Source organism: Delphinapterus leucas, chromosome 10 (genome assembly GCF_059928025.1).
Source record: "Delphinapterus leucas isolate spDelLeu-1000000601 "Yukka" chromosome 10, BTC_Dleu_Yukka2, whole genome shotgun sequence".
In the NCBI taxonomy this organism is placed as follows: domain Eukaryota; kingdom Metazoa; phylum Chordata; class Mammalia; order Artiodactyla; family Monodontidae; genus Delphinapterus; species Delphinapterus leucas.
In genome coordinates, this window is record NC_143138.1 from 68,929,873 (window position 1) to 68,949,290 (window position 19,418).

The 19,418-nt window shown below is 38.7% G+C and overlaps 1 protein-coding gene across 18 annotated transcripts in view; it reads right to left on the reverse strand.

The window, feature by feature from the left end:
• Positions 1-19,418, reverse strand: part of PBRM1 (polybromo 1) — a 101,736-nt gene that overhangs the window by 65,717 nt on the left and 16,601 nt on the right. For 16 of the 18 annotated variants that reach the window (XR_016394730.1, XM_022572910.3, XM_022572906.3 and 13 more), the window contains exons 6-11: positions 18,522-18,638; positions 15,084-15,152; positions 14,000-14,098; positions 10,122-10,207; positions 6,732-6,827; positions 6,019-6,110 (exon numbers count right to left, since the gene is read on the reverse strand). Coding sequence is in view for 17 of the 18 variants with exons in the window: in XM_022572910.3 (XP_022428618.1) it covers positions 6,019-6,110; positions 6,732-6,827; positions 10,122-10,207; positions 14,000-14,098; positions 15,084-15,152; positions 18,522-18,638 (559 nt within the window). In the remaining variant the exon portion in view is untranslated. Of the gene's footprint in view, positions 1-6,018; positions 6,111-6,731; positions 6,828-10,121; positions 10,208-13,999; positions 14,099-14,790; positions 15,036-15,083; positions 15,153-18,521; positions 18,639-19,418 lie in introns of those variants that run through there. The other 2 variants (XM_089919456.1, XM_089919454.1) reach the window with 2 other exon arrangements.

Consider the following 19,418-nt stretch of genomic DNA (forward strand, 5'->3'; position numbering starts at 1 on the left):
GGATAGTATAAATGTAGACGGGGCTGATACTGACAGATGTGATTTAGCTTTAAGTCTCTTTGACTTTGCCCCACTGATCTACAGCATCCCTTAGGAATGATGTTTTCCTTTATTGAGAAAATTTTCAGGTAGAAGCTAATCATAAGAACACCAAAACAAAACATGTAATCACTTCTACAGAAATACAAAATATATTGCTATTTCTCTGAACTCTTAAACAGTATATAACGACCTGATTAAAATGGTTTCTTAAGGGATCAGGATAACCAAAATCACTATGTGTTCCCATGTTAAGTATGATAATCACTTATTAAGTACTTAGTTGTTTATTAAGAGCTTGATAAGCACCACCCTCAGGAAATCCTAACATCACCACACAGAATAGGTATTGTCATTTCTTTTCCAAATGAGAAAACTGGGTATGAGGAGCTGATGACTGGCCAAAGTCAGCTAGCCTGTCGAGCAGTTGAGAAGGGATTTGGATTTAGTCATGGAGCTAGAAGGAAAGACAGAATTTGAAACTATGTAGTCTTTTCTGACTCCCCATTACCTCGAGTCTTTTCATAAAGCTCTTGCACATCTTTTATTGAATTTAAGCCTAGGTATATGTTTTATTGCTACTATAAACTGTATCTTCTTAAAAAATTACATTTTCTTTTTATGGCTGATTCCGGAAATGAAGATTTTTTTTTTTCTTTTCTCTCTTTTTTTTTATGGCTGTGCTGGGTCTTCGTTGCTGCACGCGGGCTTTTCTCTAGTAACGGCGAGCTGGAGCTACTCTTCATCACGATGCGCGGGCTTCTCATTGCGGTGGCTTCTCTTGTGGAGCAGGGCTCTAGGCGTGCGAGCTTCAGTTGCAGCACGTGGGTTCAGTAGCTGCGGCACGCGGGCCCCAGAGCACGTGGGCTTCAGTAGCTGTGGCGTGCAGGCTTAGTAGTTGTGTCGTGTGGGCTCTAGAGCACGCGGGCTAGGTAGTTGTGGTGCGCGGGCTCAGTAGTTGTGGCGCACAGGCTTGGTTGCCCTGCAGCATGTGGGATCTTCCTGGACCAGGGATTGAACCTGTGTCTCCTACATTGGGAGACGGATTCTTAACCTCTGGACCACCAGGGAAGTCCGAAGTAGATTTCTGTATAATAATCTTACATTAGCATTTTATTATTCTTATTAATTCTAATAATTTATCTGTAGTATTTTTTAAAATTTTTATTTATTTATTATTTTTGGCTGTGTTGGGTCGTTTCTGTGCAAGGGCTTTCTCTAGTTGTGGCGAACGGGGGCCACTCTTCATCGCGGTGCGCGGGCCTCTCACTGTTGCGGCCTCTCTTGTGCAGCACAGGCTCCAGACGCGCAGGCTCAGTAGTTGTGGCTCACGGGTCTAGTTGCTCTGTGGCATGTGGGATCTTCCCAGACCAGGGCTCGAACCCACGTCCCCTGCACTGGCAGGCAGATTCTCAACCACTGCGCCACCAGGGAAGCCCCGTCTGTAGTTTTTTAACTAGAAAACTCAAAAAATAATCTATCAATTGCAATCCTTATAAATCCTTCTTTTCTGATCCTTATAACTTCACTGTTATCAGTGTATGCTGGCTAGTACTTTGACCAAGAGGTAACAACATTCTTAACTTTGTTTCTTATGGTAGGGGGAATGCTACAAATACTTCTCCAATGAAAATGGAGATGCCCTGTATCAAGTTAGGAAAGATCTCCTTCTGTTCTTAGTTTGCTAAGCTTTTATCATGAATGGGAACTGAAGCATTAATCAAATGCATTTGCTAAGCCAATAGTACGGTTTTGCTCCTTTAATCTACCAATGTAGTGAATAATACTTTTTTCTAATGTTGAACTAACCTAGTATTCCTGGAATAAACCCAATTGTGTTATCATGTATTATCTTTCATATATACTGCTAGATACAGTGTGTTTATATTTTGTTTAGTTTTGGTTTTATATCAGATTCAAAGGATGAATTGGGAGGGGCTTCCCTGGTGGCGCAGTGGTTGAGAGTCCGCCTGCCGATGCAGGGGACACGGGTTCGTGCCCCGGTCCAGGAAGATCCCACATGCCACAGAGTGGCTGGGCCTGTGAGCCATGGCCGCTGAGCCTGCACGTCCAGAGCCTGTGCTCCGCACGGGAGAGGCCACAACAGTGAGAGGCCCGCGTACCGCAAAAAAAAAAAAAAAAAAAAAAAAAAAAAAAAGAATGAATTGGGGAGCTCTTTTTTATTCACTGCTGGGGTTTATGTATAATTCTCTTCCTTGAATGTTTGGCCTGGTGTTTTCTATGCAGGAATATTTGTAAGTAGTAATTTAATTTCTTTAATGGTGATATCAGCCTTTTTATTCTTGAATCAGTTTTTAGGCATTTATCATTGTCTAGGAATTTATCCATTTCATCTAAATTTTCAAATTAGTTTGCATTATGCTGTTCTTATATTCTTTTTTTATTCTCTGTATGCTCCCCCTTTCCCCTAATATTTTTTGTTTGTGCCTTCTGTTTCTTTCTTGATAATCTCACTACAGATTTGCCTATTTTATTAACTGCTGTAACAGAAAAACTTGGACTTTATTGATCTTTTCCATTATAGATTTCCTTTCTAATGAATTAACTTCTGCTCTTTATCTTCTTTTTTCTAACATCTCTGCTCTTCTTATTATTTACTTATGTTGGATGCTTATTAGTTCACTGACTTTCAGCTGCTTTTCTTTCTAAACAGAAGCAGTCAGACCTGTAAATTTCCTTCTGAAGTATCACTGTAACTGCACCTCCACTGTTTTGATACGTATTATTTTCATTGTTATTGTTCAGTTTCAAGTAATTAAACTTCTATTATAATTACTCCTTTTAAAAATTGTATCTTTGGGACTTCCCTGGTGGTCCAGTCGGTAAGACTCTGTGCTTCCAATGCAGGGGCCGGGGTTCGACCCCTGGTCAGGGAACTAGCCTGCATGCAGGACACAACTAAGAGCCTGCATCCCACAATTAAGAGCCTGCATGCTGTAGCGAAAATCCGTGTGCTGCAACTAAGACCCAGAACAGCCAAAATAAATAAATACCTATTAAAAAAAATTAATATTTTTTCATTGTTAGTTGCTATCATAGCTGCATTGTGCTCAGAAACATGGTCTGTATAATACCCGATCTTTCAAATTTGTTGAAATTTGTTTCATGGCTAAGTACATGGTCAATTTTTGTAATATTCCATGTGAACCAGGGAAGAACATGTATTCTCTAATTGTAGAATACTTGTCTGTTATAACCATCTTGTTGTGGTAGGCTGAATGATAGGTCCCCACATACAACCATGTCCTAATCCACAGAACCTGTGAATATTACCTTATATGGCAAAAGAAACTTTGCAGATATGATTGAGAGGAATTTTGAGTGTGGGAGACTATCCTGGATTAATCTCTGGGCACTAAACATAATCACAAGGGTCTTTACGAAAGGCAGGCAAGGAGGTCAAAGGAGGAAGGAGATGGGGTGACAGATGCAGACTGGAGTGCTGCATCCTGAATGGAGAGGAAAGGGCCGTGGAATACAGGTAGCTCTAGAAACTGGAAAAGGCAAGGAAGTGTATTATCCCCTAAAGCCTCCAGAAGGAACACTAGCCTGCCAACAACCTGATTTTAGACTTCTGACATCCAGAACTGAAGAGAATAAATTTGTGTGGTCTTAAGCCAGTTAAGTTTGTGGTAATTTGTTTTGTTTTAGCAGCAATAGGGAACAAATACACTTGTGAGGAAGTGTATTCATGTCTTCTGTCTTCACTGTTTTGGCTGTTTATCTAGCAATTGAGAGAAGCAGGCTCCCACTCTAAGGGCAATGTTTTCACTTTCTCCAAGAAGTTCCATCTGTTTGTTTCATGTATTTTGAGCCCTTTTATAATTTATCTTCCTCATACAATAAACCTTTTATCATTATGAGGTGAATCCATTTTATCTTTGGAAATGCACTGTTTGAAAGTCCATTTTAAGAGAAATCAACATAACTACCCTTTGGTTATTATTTGCCAGGTATATCTTTTTCCATCCTTTGACATTCAACTTTCCAGTACACAGTTTTATATTGAAGATATATCTCTTGTAACTAGCATATAACCTGATTTTTTAAATATACAATCTGGAACTGTCTTAACTGGAAAATTTAGGCCACTAACACTGATTTCTGATATAATTTTTGGAGTTGTTTCTCTCTATTTATCCCACTTTTTCTGTTTCCTTTTGCCTTTTTGCCTTATTTTGTGTTGGTGGGAGAAGACTGTAAGCTTTATCTGTTCTTTCTTTTTCTATTGCTCACTTCATTCCTCTTCTTATAGTGACTGTGGATGGGTGCTCTTCTCCACCTCCTTCTCCACCCGCTTAGGGACATGCAGTGTGGTTTGCCTCTAAAACAAATCACCTCAAGAGGCCTGGCCACACTTTGAATTCTTATGCCTTCTTTCCATCAGCTCTTTCTTGTTGCTCCAAGATCATGAGTTATCCTTTCTTTGCTATTTTCACTGTACCTCCCCCTAAGTTGTTTCCAGGAGCAGGAAGTAGAAAACCAAATACGTTAAAACCTCAACTAAATTAAGGATAAACAGGCTCTGAATAACAGCCTGAAGAATCTACTACATACAAAGTTGGTTGGCATCTACTTTGTTTTCTTAATACCTGAGGTTACTAAATTAAGAATCCTCTTGTGACAAAGGTACTATTAGAAAAAAAAAACAATAAATGCTTTTTAAGAATTTTGTAAGTGGTATAGTCTTCCTTCTATTTGTTATACTACTATACGGTTAATGAAGTAACCAAATGTTAGAAGGAAACCTAAACATAACATGTGTGTCACTTTTACAGTTAGCACAAAACAAAGATAATGAAGAGATAAATTTTCTTTCAATTTTTGATAAGGCCCGATTTAAGTTAAAAAAAATTTAATTCCGTAGATGAGTGTCAAAAAATTAAATTCATACTCCAGCAGTCTAGAGTAATTATGAAATTCTATAGACTGGGGACTTCCCTGGTGGCACAGCGGTTAAGAATCTGCCTGCCAATGCAGGGGACACGAGTTCGAGCCCTGGTCCAGGAAGATCTCACATGCCGTGGAGCAACTAAGCCTGTGCGCCACAACTACTGAGGCTACACTCTACAGCCTGTGAGCCACAACTACTGAGCCCCCACACGCCTAGAGCCCGTGCTCCACAAGAGAAGCCACCGCAATGAGAAGTCCGAGCACTGCAATGAAGAGTAGCCCCCACTCGCCACAACTAGAGAAAGCCCACACACAGCAACAAAGACCCAACGCAGCCAAAAATAAATAAATAATTTTTAAAAAAGGAAATTCCATAGACTTAGTAGAAAATAAGACATAGCTAGAAAAATCTCTTGTGTCACACCTGATTATAAAATCAAAAGAGTAATTTTATAAAATGAATTGTATATCTACATATAAAAAATATTTACAGTAAAATAAAAAAATATTATATCACGCTTAGGAGAAAGACAATGAAATCAAATATACCTCTACAGCTGTTCTTTATTACTATTTTACAAACTGTGTACTTCTACACGGATTCCTAGTGCCCAATGACCTTTGTTTCACTTGTTTAAATGAGAATTCTGCTCTGATCATAATTTACAGCTATCTTTAAATCATAAGCTCTAGGTGAGAAAAAATTATAGTCTACTGAAAATATAAGCCTGGAAATCTAAGATGATGTGAATGTCTCCCCGGGATTTCCTGATGGTGTCACTAGCACTCACTATCATCACAGGTTTGAAACCAGAATCTGCTAAGGCTATCAAACTAATTGATTCTGCACAAATATTTATTTACTTTGATACATGCTTTAACACGAAATAAAGTAGTAATAAGCTCTCGATAAGTTTGCCAACCAAGAGTGCAATTAAAATGTAACAAAACAGGTATGTACTCCAAAAACAGACAAACTCCCGGCCAGACCAAAATAACTATAATTTTCCTTAACCAGAAGGATCCACTGAGACGCCACTTAACTAGTCACAACTTAATGCCTACCAGCTAAAGCAGCATCCTCTTCACTTTCTGAGCCATACTGAAGTGCCATGGTAATTGCTGATAAACGACCCCCTTGGACTGCTCGTTTATTACTACAAAGAAAAACAAGCAATTAGAAGGCAGGGAAAGATGTTATAATAATTTGGCTACTTTATAGGAAGTAGGGACTGTTAACAAGGCATTCACATCAAAGAAAGAGTTTCTATTCAACTGCCTCCTCAATTTACTTTGTACTTTTTATATTCCCCACAATCAATCTTAACCAAGATGACTAATTTTTTTCTCTTAGAAAAGAGGGAGTGGTGGTAGAAAGCCTAAAGCAGGCTACTTGCAATTTGTTTTTTACTTAAATGCAGCACTACTCCTTTTTTAATGAAAAATAAAGATTCATTCATAATTGCTGGTTAATTCTAAATATGCTCAGATTTTACAATGAAAACAAATTCTATTATGAACACAAAATCTTTCAGCATTTTACCTCACGTTTTACTGGTAATATTAAACTCTACCTGACAAACAACTTCTGCTTAAGTGTTTTCTCAGAGGTGAGGTCAGGCCTACTATACCTTTTAAGTAAGATATCTGACAACAAATTCTCATAATAACCCAACTACACCCAAAAATATTACTTCGAGATAGTCATCAAGAAAATGCTAGCATGCTTATCCTCATAAACATGGGTCAGCTCTCAGACTAAACACACTCTCTCTCACCGGTAGTACTTGTTAGTGGGATTTCTCTCTTCACCAAGGCTGCCTTTACTGTGCGAAGGACCTGTCAGTCTGGCTGCAGCCAAATTTGATGGAGTCCTATCCAGAGACAAGGTTAAAAAAAACTCAGAAAACTGACAGCTGAAATCAGAATGCTGAATAACAAAAAGGAAACAACCATTTTCTTTTTCTTTTCTTAAAAAGAAACACTCAGGGACTTCCCTGGTGGTCCAGTGGTTAATACTTCACGCTTCCACTGCAGGGACCCCGGGTTCCATCCCTGGTCAGGGAACTAAGATCCCACATGCCACACGGCGTGGCAGAAAAAACAAACAAAACAACACAAATATTTCTGAGTCTCTACTGTGCAGGAGGCTTTGCTCCAAAATTTGGGACTCTGTGGAAAAGGATAAACCAGGGCTGATCCCAGACAGCTTACGGTCACCACAGTGACCATAGGATTTAGTAACACAGCAAATGTCTGGGTCAGAAGAAAGCTTCAAAAGTAGCCAATCAATATTTCCATTTCAGGTAGGAGGAAATGGAATCCCAGAAGTAAAAGCCTTGTTCAAAGTCATAGTCCTAGCACAAGGTAAGCTAGGGTGAGACTTCAGATCTCCTGATACCTGGCTAAATATTCTTACTGCAAATATAAATATATACTACTATACATCATATACAAATGTAATATTACAGGCATACATTGTTTTATCTCGCTTTGCTTTATTAAACTTCGCAGATACTGCATTTTTTACAAATTAAAGGTTTGTGGCAACTCTGAATCAAGCAAGTCTTTCGGCACCATTTTTACAACAGCATTTGCTCACTTCGCATCTCTGTGTCACATTTTGGTAATTCTTGCAATATCTCAAACCTTTCCATTATTATTATATTAGTTGTGGTGATCTGTGATCAGTGATCTCTGTTGTTATTATTGTAATTATTTGGGGGTACCATGAACCACACCCATATGAGACAGCAAACTTAATAAACGTTGTGTGTGTTCTGACTGCTCCACCGACCTGCTATTCCCTCGTCTTTCTCCCTCTCCTCAGGCCTCCCTATTTCCTGGGACACAACAATGCTGAAATTAGGCCAATTAATAACCCTACACTGGCCTCTAAGCATTCAAGGGAAAGGAAGAGTTGCATGTTTCTCGGTTTCAATCAAAAGCTACAAATGATTAAGCTCAGTGAGGAAGGCATGCTGAAAGTTGAGACAGGCTGGAAACTAGGCCTCTTGCACCAGTTAGCCAAGTTACGAAAGCAATGGAAAAGTTCTTGAAGGAAATTAAAAGTGCTACTCCAGTGAACACAGGAATGATAACACAGTAAAACAGCCTTATTGCTGATATGAAGAAACTGTTAGATAGAAGGTCAAACCATCTACAACATTCCCTTAAGCCAATGCCTAATCCAGAGCAAGGCCCTAACTCTCTTCAATTTTATGAAGGCTGAGAGAGGTGAGGAAGCTGCAGAATCAAAGTCTAAAGCTAGTAGAGTTTGGTTCATGAGGTTTAAGGAAAGAAGTCATCTCTATAAAAGTGCAAGGTGAAGCAGCAAGTACTGATATAGAAGCTGCAGCAAGTTATCCAGAAGATTTAGCTAAGATTTTTAATAAAAGTAGCTATAACTAAACAACAGATTTTCAGTGTAGACAAAACATACTTATCATGGAAGAAGATGCCATCCAAGGCTTTCACATCTAGAGAGGAGAAGTCAATGTCTGGTTTCAAAGTTTCAAAGGACAGGCTGACTCTCTTGTTAGGGCTAATGTAGCTGATGACTTTAAGCTGAAGCCAGTGCTCATTAACTATTCTGAAAAATCCTAGGGCCCTTAAGAATTATGCTAAATCTACTCTGCCTATGCTCAACAAATGGAACAACAAAGCCTGGATGACAGCACATCTGTTTACAACATGGTTTACTGAATATTTTAAGCCTGCTGTTGAGACCTACTGCTCAGAAAGAAAGATCTGGAAAATAGTACTGCTCACTGAAAATGTACCCGGTCACCCAAGAGCTCTAATGGAGATACACGAGATTTGTGTTGTTTTCATGTCTGCTGACACGACATCCATTCTGTAGCTCGGGGACCAAGGAGTAATTTCAACTTTCAAGTCTTATTATTTAAGAAATACATTTCGTAAGGCTACAGCTGCCACAGACGGTGATTCCTCTGATGGATCTGGGCAAATTCAATTGAAAACTTTCTGGAAAGGATTCATTTATTCCAGATGCCATTAAGTACATCTGTGATTCATGGAAAGAACATGAACATTAACAGAAGTTTAGAAGAAGTGGGTTCCAACCCTCATGGGTGACTTTGAGGGGTTTAAGACTTTAAACTACAGATGGGGTGGAAACAGCAAGAGAACTAGAATTAGACATAGAGCCTGAAGATGTGACTGAACTGCTACAATCTCATGATAAAACTTCAACAGTTGAGGACATTGCTTCGTATGGATGAGTAGAGAAAGTAGTTTCTTTAGACGGAATCTACTCCTGGTGAAGATGCTATGAAGATTGTTGAAACAACAAGAAAGGATTTAGAATATTACATAAACTTAGCTGATAAAGCAGCGTCAGGATTTGAGAGGACTGACTCCAATTTTGAAAGAAGTTCTGTGGGTAAAACGCCATCAAACAGCATCGCATGCTACAGAGAAATCATTAGTGAAAAGAAGAGAGAACTGATGGGGCAAACGACACTGCTGTCTTGTTTTAGGAAACCGCCACAGCCACCCCAGCCTTCAGCAACCACCACCCTGACCAGCCAGCAGCATTAACAGAGGCAACACCCTCCACCAGCACAAAGACTACAACTTGCTGAAGGCTCAGACGATGGTTAGCATTTTTAAGCAATAAAGTGTTTTTAAATTAAGGCATATACACTGGTTTTTTAGACCTAATGCTACTGCACATTTAACTACAGTATACTGTGCATATAACTTTTTTTTTTTTTGCATATAACTTTTATATGCACTGGGAAACCAAAAAACTGTGTGACTCACTTTAGTGTGATATTCATTTTAATTGCAGTAGTCTGGAAAAGAACCTTCAGTATCTCCAAGGTATGCCTGTACATATATTTATATAGTACACGTTATATCTTTATTATACATTACACACAATATGATATACAATATATATGTATTTGTATAAGGCAATAGAAGTATATAGCAGTGTTAAGTCTTAAAAATTGTTTCTTTTTAAATAAAGCCCTTCAGCTGCAATGAAGGGACTGGGTAAGAGTTAACACTACTCTCTTTAGAATCACATTATCAACTGTAAATGTAATCTTGAAATGCAACATGCATCTTACTTTCCACTATACTGAGAAAATTTGGCAAATAATAAAGGTACAAAGATTTTAGACTTTTTTTTAACCTACCTCATCCGAAGGCTTGACTTAGTCATTTCATGATGTTCAATTTCTGCCTTTTTCATATAAAATATTTTCTTAATAGAATTTGCATCCTGTTAAGATAAAATTACTTGGCTTAGAAAAAGTATAGAGAAAATGGGCAGTTTAAAATGCCCGCAATCATGTACTGGACACTTTCTACGGCACTCCTTCCATCTGGAGTAGACTTCCATTCAATATCCAGAAAGCTGCATCCTCTAACCTTTCCACAAGCCTCCAAAACATCTCCATAATTAAATACAAGTTGAAAAGCCACCTAGCTCTTTCACAATTATTCGGGTAAGAGACAATGACCTAATGCTGAACAGGGAAAAGCAGGGGTGAAAATACAATGAACTCTACCTGTGTACACTAACCTTAAAACTAAAACAAAGGTCCACTTCTAAGATTAAAGATTAGGCATGTAAATTTAGGATGAATATACTTGCTTAAATTAACAGCATATATCAAATCCAAGTTTCCCTTCTCTCCAAAATTTAGTTTAGGGAAATTAATCAGACCAAGAAGTAAAATTCTTAACTGCATCAACAAACAATTAGTACTACACTATTAAAATGTCCTATCAAGGATTAAGAATATGAGGATTTCATTCCTGATTTCCACTCAAAGTTTCTTAAAAAGATACAAAAGTTAAAATTAACTACCAAAAGAAACTGAATCAGCATTCTGTAAATCTAAATGATTTTACTCCCAAAAGATTTTCTGACCATCCTTTGCTAAGTTCCCAATGATATATTATTAATTCTAGAAATTTCTACAAGCAACTGTCATTACAGTTCATTATGTAGAAGGACTACAAAACTTCCAGGAGAGAACCGCAAAGCAATGAAATAGTCATTTTACTTTGTGTACTATACTACATAGATTGATTTTTATATCAGTGAGGTTTAAATGCAGGGACTACATCAATATTTAACTACAAAGTGGATCAAAAATAAACCTTGTCTGGCACAGAGAAAGACATACAGATGAATGGATTAGAACCAAGAATCCAGAAATAAACCCACACATCTAGAGTCAACTGATTTTCAACAGGGTTGCCAAGACAATTCAATGGGGAAAGAATAGTCTTTTCAACATAAGGTGCTGGGACAAATGAATACTCCATGGCAAAGGAATGTGGACTCCTACCTCACGCCTACCTCATGTATATAAAAATTAATTCAAAATGGCTCAAAGATCTAAATTTAAGAGCTAAACTATAAAATTCTTAGAAGAAAACGTAGGTGGAAGTCTTTGCAGCCTTGGATTAGGTAATGGTTTCTTAGATAAGACACTAAAAGCACAAGCAACCTAAGAAAAAACAGACAAACTGGACTGAACCAAAATTAAATACTTTATTAAAATTAAAGACTTTTTTTTTTTTTTTTGCAGCACCACTCAGCATGAGGGATCTTAAGTTTCCCGACCAGGGATGAAACCCGTGCCCCCTGCAGTGGAAGCACAGTGCCCTAACCACTGGACTGCCAGGGAATTCCCAAAATTAAAAACTTTTGTGCAGCAAAGGATACTATCGTGAAAATGAAAAGACAATCCATGGAATGGGAGAAAATACTTGTAAATCATATGTCTGGTCTAATGTCCAGACTATGCAAAGGACTCTAACAACTCAACTTTTTATTAAAAGACAGATAACCCAATTAAAAAATGGGCTGAAGATCTGAACAGACTTTTTTTTTTTTTAAAGAAGACATATGAATGGCCAATATGCACATGAAAAGATACTCAACATCACTAATCATTAGAAAATGCTAATCAGGGAGTTCCCTGGTGGCCTAGTGGTTAGGATTCCGGGCTTTTACTGCCATGGCCTGAGTTCATTCCCTGGTGGGGGAACTCAGGTCACGCAAGCTGCATGGCACAGCCAAAAAAAAAAATGCTAATCAAAACCATAATGAGGGGGCTTCCCTGGTGGCACAGTGGTTGAGAGTCCGCCTGCTGATGCAGGGGACACGGGTTTGTGCCCCGGTCCGGGAGGATCCCACATGCCGCGGAGCGGCTGGGCCCGTGAGCCATGGCCGCTGAGCCTGCGCATCCGGAGCCTGTGCTCTGCAACGGGAGAGGCCACAACAGTGAGAGGCCTGCGTACCACAAAACAACAACAACAACAAAAAAAAAAACCATAATGAGATAGTACTTCATACCCACTAGAATGGCTATAATAAAACCAAAAATAGAAACAAGCATTGGTGAGGATATAGAGAAATTACACTTGCACATTGCTAGCGGGAATGTTGGTGCAGTGGCTTGAAAAACAATTTGGTGGGGACTTCCCTGGTAGCGCAGTGGTTAAGGATCCGCCTGCCAATGCAGGGGACACGGGTTTGAGCCCTGGTCTGGGAAGATCCCACATGCCGCGGAGCAACTAGGCCCGTGCGCCACAACTACTGAGCCTGTGCTCTAGACCCCGTGAGCCACAACTACTGAGCCCACGCACCCTAGAGCCCACGTGCCGCAACTACTGAGCCTGCGTGCCTCAACTACTGAAGCCCACATGCCTAGAGCCCATGCTCCACAACAAGAGAAGCCCACACACTGCAATGAAGAGTAGCCCCCACTTGCCACAACTGGAGAAAGCCTGAGTGCAGCAACGAAGACCCAACGCAGCCAAAACAAAACAAAACAAACAAAAAAAAACAAAAACACAACAATTTGGTGGTTCCTCAAAAAAATTAAAAATATAGTTACCATGTGGCCCAGCAATTCCATTCCTAGGTATGTATTCAAGAAAAATAAAAATACATGTCTGCATAAAAACTTATACACGGGGCTTCCCTGGTGGCGCACTAGTGGAGAATCCGCCTGCTAATGCAGTGGACACGGGTTCAAGCCCTGGTCCAGGAAGATCCCACATGCCGTGGAACAACTAAGCCCATGCGCCACAACCACTGAGCCTGTGCTCTAGAGCCCGCGAGCCACAACTACTGGAGCCCTCAAGCCACAACTACTGAAGCCCGCGTGCCTAGAGCCCGTGCTCCGCAACAAGAGAAGCCACCACAATGAGAAGCCCGCGCACCACAATGAAGAGTAGCCCCTGCTCGCCACAATTAGAGAAAGCCCATGCGCAGCAACAAAGACCCAACACAGCCAAAAATAAATAAATAAATAAATTTATTAAAAAAAAAAAAAACTTATACATGAATGCTCATAGCAGCATTATTTATAATAGCCCCAAAGTGGAAGCAACCCAATGCCTAGCAACTGATGAACAGGTAAATGAAACATGATATATACATTTAATTGAATACTATTTGGGAATAAAAAGAAATACATGCTACAAAATGAATACCTTGAAAACATGATGCTAAGTGAAAGAAACCAGTCAAAGGACCACAAATTGAATAATTCCATTTATATGAAATGTTGAGAATAGGCAAATTCACAGAGACAGAAAGTAGACTGGTGGTTGCCTAGGGTTAGGGAGGTTGGGAGGAAATGGAGAGTGACTGCTAATTCATTGTAGTGATGGCTACACAACTTGGTGAATATACTAAAAGCCATTAAATTATACACTTTGGGTAAAATGTATAGTATGTGAATTTTGTCTCAATAAAGTTGTCATATAAAAATATTGGTCTCAGGCTTCCCTGGTGGCACAGTGGTTGAGAGTCCACCTGCCGATGCAGGGGACACAGGTTTGTGCCCCAGTCCGGGAAGATCCCACATGCCGCGGAGCGGCTGGGCCCGTGAGCCATGGCCGCTGAGCCTGCGCGTCCGGAGCCTGTGCTCCGCAACAGGAGAGGCTACAACAGTGAGAGGCCCGCGTACCGCAAAAAAAAACAAAAACAAAAACAAAAATATTGGTCTCTACTCTTATCAATGAAAGCAACAACAACAAAACTGACCTTGAATACTTGAGAACCAGGCTCATTATAAGTTTTGGCATTTTTTGCTAGGAGATCTATATCTTTGGCCATTGCATGAACACTCTTGTAGCTTCCATTCTATAGTAAACAACAAAATATAGCAGTTCCTCTTAAGCAACATGACCTTTAAAAAAAAAAACTCTACGTAATTTTAAACTGTCACCATATTCTAAGACTTCATTGGAAAGTACACGTGTGAACAATATATAAAGTCATCTTCTCTTTTATAAACTATTACTATGGTCCACTTACAAAACAGTTTTTGAGATAGGTAACAAAGCCAGAGCTACACTATTCTCATAAAAACAACTTATACTTTTTAAGAAATCAAAAAAGGTAAAAGTTGTTTTATTTAGCAAACATATAGTGTTTACTGTGCCAACCACTGTTCTAAATGCTTCATGAATACTAATTCATTAAAGAGTATAGACTTTGGAGCCAGACTGTCTGGATTCAAATCCTAACTTTTCTCATTAGTTGATGATTCAGGCAAGTGACTTACCATCTCTGTGCTTCAGTTTTCTTATCTACCTCACAGAGGTGTTATAAGAATTAATTAGCTAACACACAGGAATTCTATCTAGGTGAGTGTTACTTGCTGCTATTACTGCTGGAGACACAGGGAGGGGGGCACTCAAAGAGAACAAAGTCTCTATTTTCACTAACCTTACACTCTTAATGTCTGTTGTAGGTAACTTTTACTCTGACATATACTAAAACTATTTGAAAGCAAATAAAAATAAACAACAAAGCTTTTGTTCCCAATGTACCTTTCACAATCAGAAATGGCGATGACCAATGCACTTTAATTTTTGTCCTAAGGTCAAGATTTACTATGCCAATGAAAATTTTCCTTTCCTTCCTACAGAAAAAAATGCAAAAGGGACGCAGTGTTTACTCCTCCAACGCTATACTCAGTAACATCTCTAATTTATTTACATTATATTGCTAGTAACTCCTTACAGAGATACCTGCTTCTCTGTTTTTCTAAAAGGCCCTAAAAAATGACCACAGGCCAATCTGCCCTAAATGACGTTATTTTTACACATGGTCACCTTCATACCTGTATCCTCTGGGCAATGGTCTTGAGGTCTATAGGCTCCTTAATTATTGCATAATAGTCTGGATATTGCTGGAAGACAAAACCCAAGCATGCTTAATAAGTAAAAGTATCCAGCTAATGAGAAAACAAGGAAGTATACTGACTATCTGTTAATCAATTGAGCAGCTTTGTGAGATTAAGGCTAAAGACACAGTTATACAGCATATTGTTTGTTATATTTGAAGCAGAAAGCATTTGATTTTTACAAGCTTCATGAGATACCCAACAGCATGTTGTAGGACTTTACAGGTAGTATTGGGTAATTATCATTATATAACTAATACACCACAACTTAATGTTTTTAAATTTTCTAAATTCACAGATCACACAATTTTAAATTTAAGATCCCAAGATATCTATGCCAGGAAATGAAGCAAATGAACGTTTTTGAAGGGCTTATTATAAGCTCTTTTAATTTAGCAATCTAAATAGCACAATTATATCCTATTTCATATAAAATACTAAGGATCTACAAGAAGTCAGGTTGCAAGATTTGTTAGCTTCATGTCTAACTTAATGCTTCTCCTTATCTCAGTCAAAGTAAAACACATTTTCAATGGAAATACATTAAAGAATCAAAGCAAAATTATAAACAATTTCTGATTTCTTATCAAATATTAGCTCAACAAAAGAAAAAGAGTTAAACATGTTAGAAGAATATACTCGAAGGGTTTCACAAAGCCTGGAGTTCATTCACTGCCCTGAGTCTTTCCTACAGGTTTTATTCCTTGGAGAAAATAATTGAAGTCAACCAAAAATCAAAAGTTGGTCTCTTCAGTGGGGGACAAGTGTCGAGGAAAGTCAGACTGTGCTCTCCAGGCTTTTCCTACCTGTTCAAATCCTTGGAGCCCAAAAAAACAAAAACAACAACGAGAGACCACAGCGTTCACTCAATTACTGGGCTAAAGGGATGATCTCATTTCATCTGATCCCTCAGCTTACCCCTCTCTATTTTCTTAACCCTATTCCTTTTCTTCCTTAGATCAAACCCCTTGCCTGCCCCTTCTCTTCAACAATTCTACTTCTGAGAAACAATTCAGAAGACAAATTATGGCAGAGACGCCCAGGCTAGGGTACAGCATAAACCAAGTTGTTGGCCCACGTATTCCCAATCTACCTCTCCCACTTAGCCAGTCTCACTCAGGAAAGATTTATAAAGGAAAGGAAAGGAAAGGAAAGACCTTCCAGGTCTCAGTCCTTGTCTTTCAAACTGTCACACCCCAAGGGACCAATGGGAATCTGCTTTCCCATATCAATTCCTGCTGCATGGTGTCCCTGAAAACCCTCCCAGAATGGGGGAACTGGGTAGTAATGTTTTAGTCACCCAACTCACCCTTGATGGCTTGATCACTACTGATTGTATCATGCAGAGTAAAAATAAATCCTGAGTAAAGACTGTACTCTTTTTTTATTTCTTTATTGTGGTAAAAAATACATAAAACTTACCATTTAAACTTTTTAAGTATACAGTTCAGTGGCTTTAAATACATTCACATTATTGTGCAACCATCACCATCATCCATCTCCAGAACTTTTCACCTTCCCGAACTGAAACTCCATACCCATTAAACAACAGCTATCCACCTTCCCCTCCTGTCATCCCCTGGAAACCACAATTTTACTTTTTCTCTCTATGAATTTGGCTACTCTAAGTACCTCCTAAAACAGGAATCATACAATATTTGTTCTTTTGTGACAGGCTTATTTCACTTAGCATGTGTTCAGGGTTCATTCTTACTGCAGCATGGGTCAGAATTTCATTCTTCTTAAAGGCTGAATAATACTCCATTGTCTGTATATACATTTTATTTATTCATTCACATGTACAGGAACACCTGGGTTGCTTCCATGTTTCAGCTATTGTGAATAATACTGCTCTGAACATGGTTGTACAAATACCTCTTTGAGACCTTGCTTACACTCTTTTGGTATATATCCAAAGTAGAATTGCTGTATCATATGATAATTCTATGTTTCATTTTTGAAGAACTGTCTTACTGGTTTTTTCTTTCCTTGAAATTTTAAATGTATAACCAATATAATCATTATATTTTTCTAATCAGATCCATGCTTAGGACAGCAGTGGTCAGATATGCTTTATTTCTAATGTTGTAATTGTCCTACAACTAGTCACATTGTAAATAACTAGTCTTGTTGATGACTGATGGGTAAAGCTGCATGCTACCCAGCAGTCAACAAGCACTTCTAGCAAACCTCTGACATGCTGGGTTCCAATTATGTGGCAGGGACACAAACGAAAATATGTCAGTCCTTGTCCTTAAGAGTTAGATAAAAAAAAGAGAATGGTCACAATGGAGTTAAGCATTACAGTAGAGTACTTTTAAAAGTATATCTTTATCTAGAAATATAAGAATGCAGAGGCCACAGAAATTTTTGTAGTTCCAAAGGCTAAAGTGGAACTTTAGCTATGCTAATTGCTTCTTGGATGTGAAGCCACAAGGGGTTCTAACACTTTTAAAGGGTTTCCTTGGTCTAGAAACCCTCTTCCTCTTTGGGGTAGAAGAGTACTTATTAGGTCTCTCTCTCTTCTTTATCACCAGACGATCAAAGAGAACTAAGAGAGGAAGAACTCATTTATCTTCCTCTCATTCTGTCTCCTGAGTAGAGAATGTGGCTTCTCTTTTATAAATAAAAGGTTTAGTTTAGCTGCTTATTTTATCTTTTTCTCCCCCCTCCCCTATTTGATCATTTAAGAATTACTAATCTTAGAAACAACCCAAATGTCCACCAACAAATGAATGGATAAACAAAAAGTAGTGATATGTGGTATATACATAGAATGGATTCAGTCTTAAAGAGGAAGGAAATCCTGACACATACTACAACGTGGATAAACTACACTAAGTGAAATAAGCCAGACACAAAAGAACAAATACTGCATGATTCCTCTTAAATGAGGTACTTAGAGTAGTCAAATTCATAGAAGCAGAACTGTGGTTTCCAGGGACTGGCAGGAGGGAAAAGTGGAGAGTTATTGTTTAATGGGTAGGAAAATGAAAAAGTTATGGAGATGGATGGTAGTGATAGTTGCACAATAATATGAATGTACTTAATGCCACTGAACTGTACACTTAAAATGGTTAAAAGGTAAATCTTATGTTATTGTATATTTTACGATCACAGAAACAAAAACCAAAATGAATTACCAAAAAAGCAAAAACACAATTTAAAAAAAAATCCACAACCTTTTGCTGAAGTAAAATGACAGAACATATCCTATGTGCTTACTGCTGAGGCCATGAGGAGGATCTCTTGGCTATCTCCAATGCCTTGCATTAGCCTTACCTTATTTACTAAGAACTAACAGAATTTCTGAAGTACTTAAAAAACAAAAACAAAAACCACTTTAATCCACCTGTCTTCAACTGCATCACTTACCACTTTAGAAGGCAGTTTCTGAAAAAGTTCGCTAATGAGACGTCCTGATGGATTTGTGGCTACAACTATGGCTTCAAGAAGCTGCTCCAGGATCTCCTTCAAGTAACTTGGAGAAGACTGGGGAGAGGCGGTTGTAAGGAATGAGAGAGGGAAGAAACATGTACCTTGGTGAGAGAAATCCAAAAATAAATGCTGATATTAAACAGCTTCTAAAATTTTACAGCTAATTCAAAAGAGCAACTTCTAAACAATACTTATTTTAAGTACAATTTTCAAGAATACCACAGAAATTCTGATGCTGGTCATGAGGGGTTACACTCCCAGGACAGCATATTTGAAACTAATGAGGCCACTCATATTATTTCAGTAACTAAATGCTTCGAATCAGGTCCTTTTACTGAACTCTATTCACAGCAAACACTGCAACAGTGAAGTTAAAGTGCCATATGTGTGAAATGATGGAAATGCATACTTTTCAAGGGTCTGAGTAACTGAGATGGAGAAAACGTGCCCCATGATACCTGCCCATTTCTGTATCTGCTGTTCACGTCTACTGAAATCTTGGTATTCTGGTGGAACAACTAAATACTTCTGGAACTACATACTTTTAACTATGGGGTGCTCTGCCAGATCTAACAACCGAATTCAAGTTATATCAAAATTGAATGGAGATTAAGCCAATTGATGCAATCACTTCTGCTCTCCACACTGGCTGGCTTACTCCTACCTTAGTCACTGTTTCAATATGGGAAAAGATATGTCCCAAAGAGTAGGTGGCCAGGGAGGGTCTAAGTCTGAAGCCAGTTTCTACAGCAGCAGTCCCCAAGCTTTTTGGCCCCAGGAAATGGTTTTGTGGAAGAAAATTTTTCCACGGATGGGGAGGGTGGGTGGTCAGGT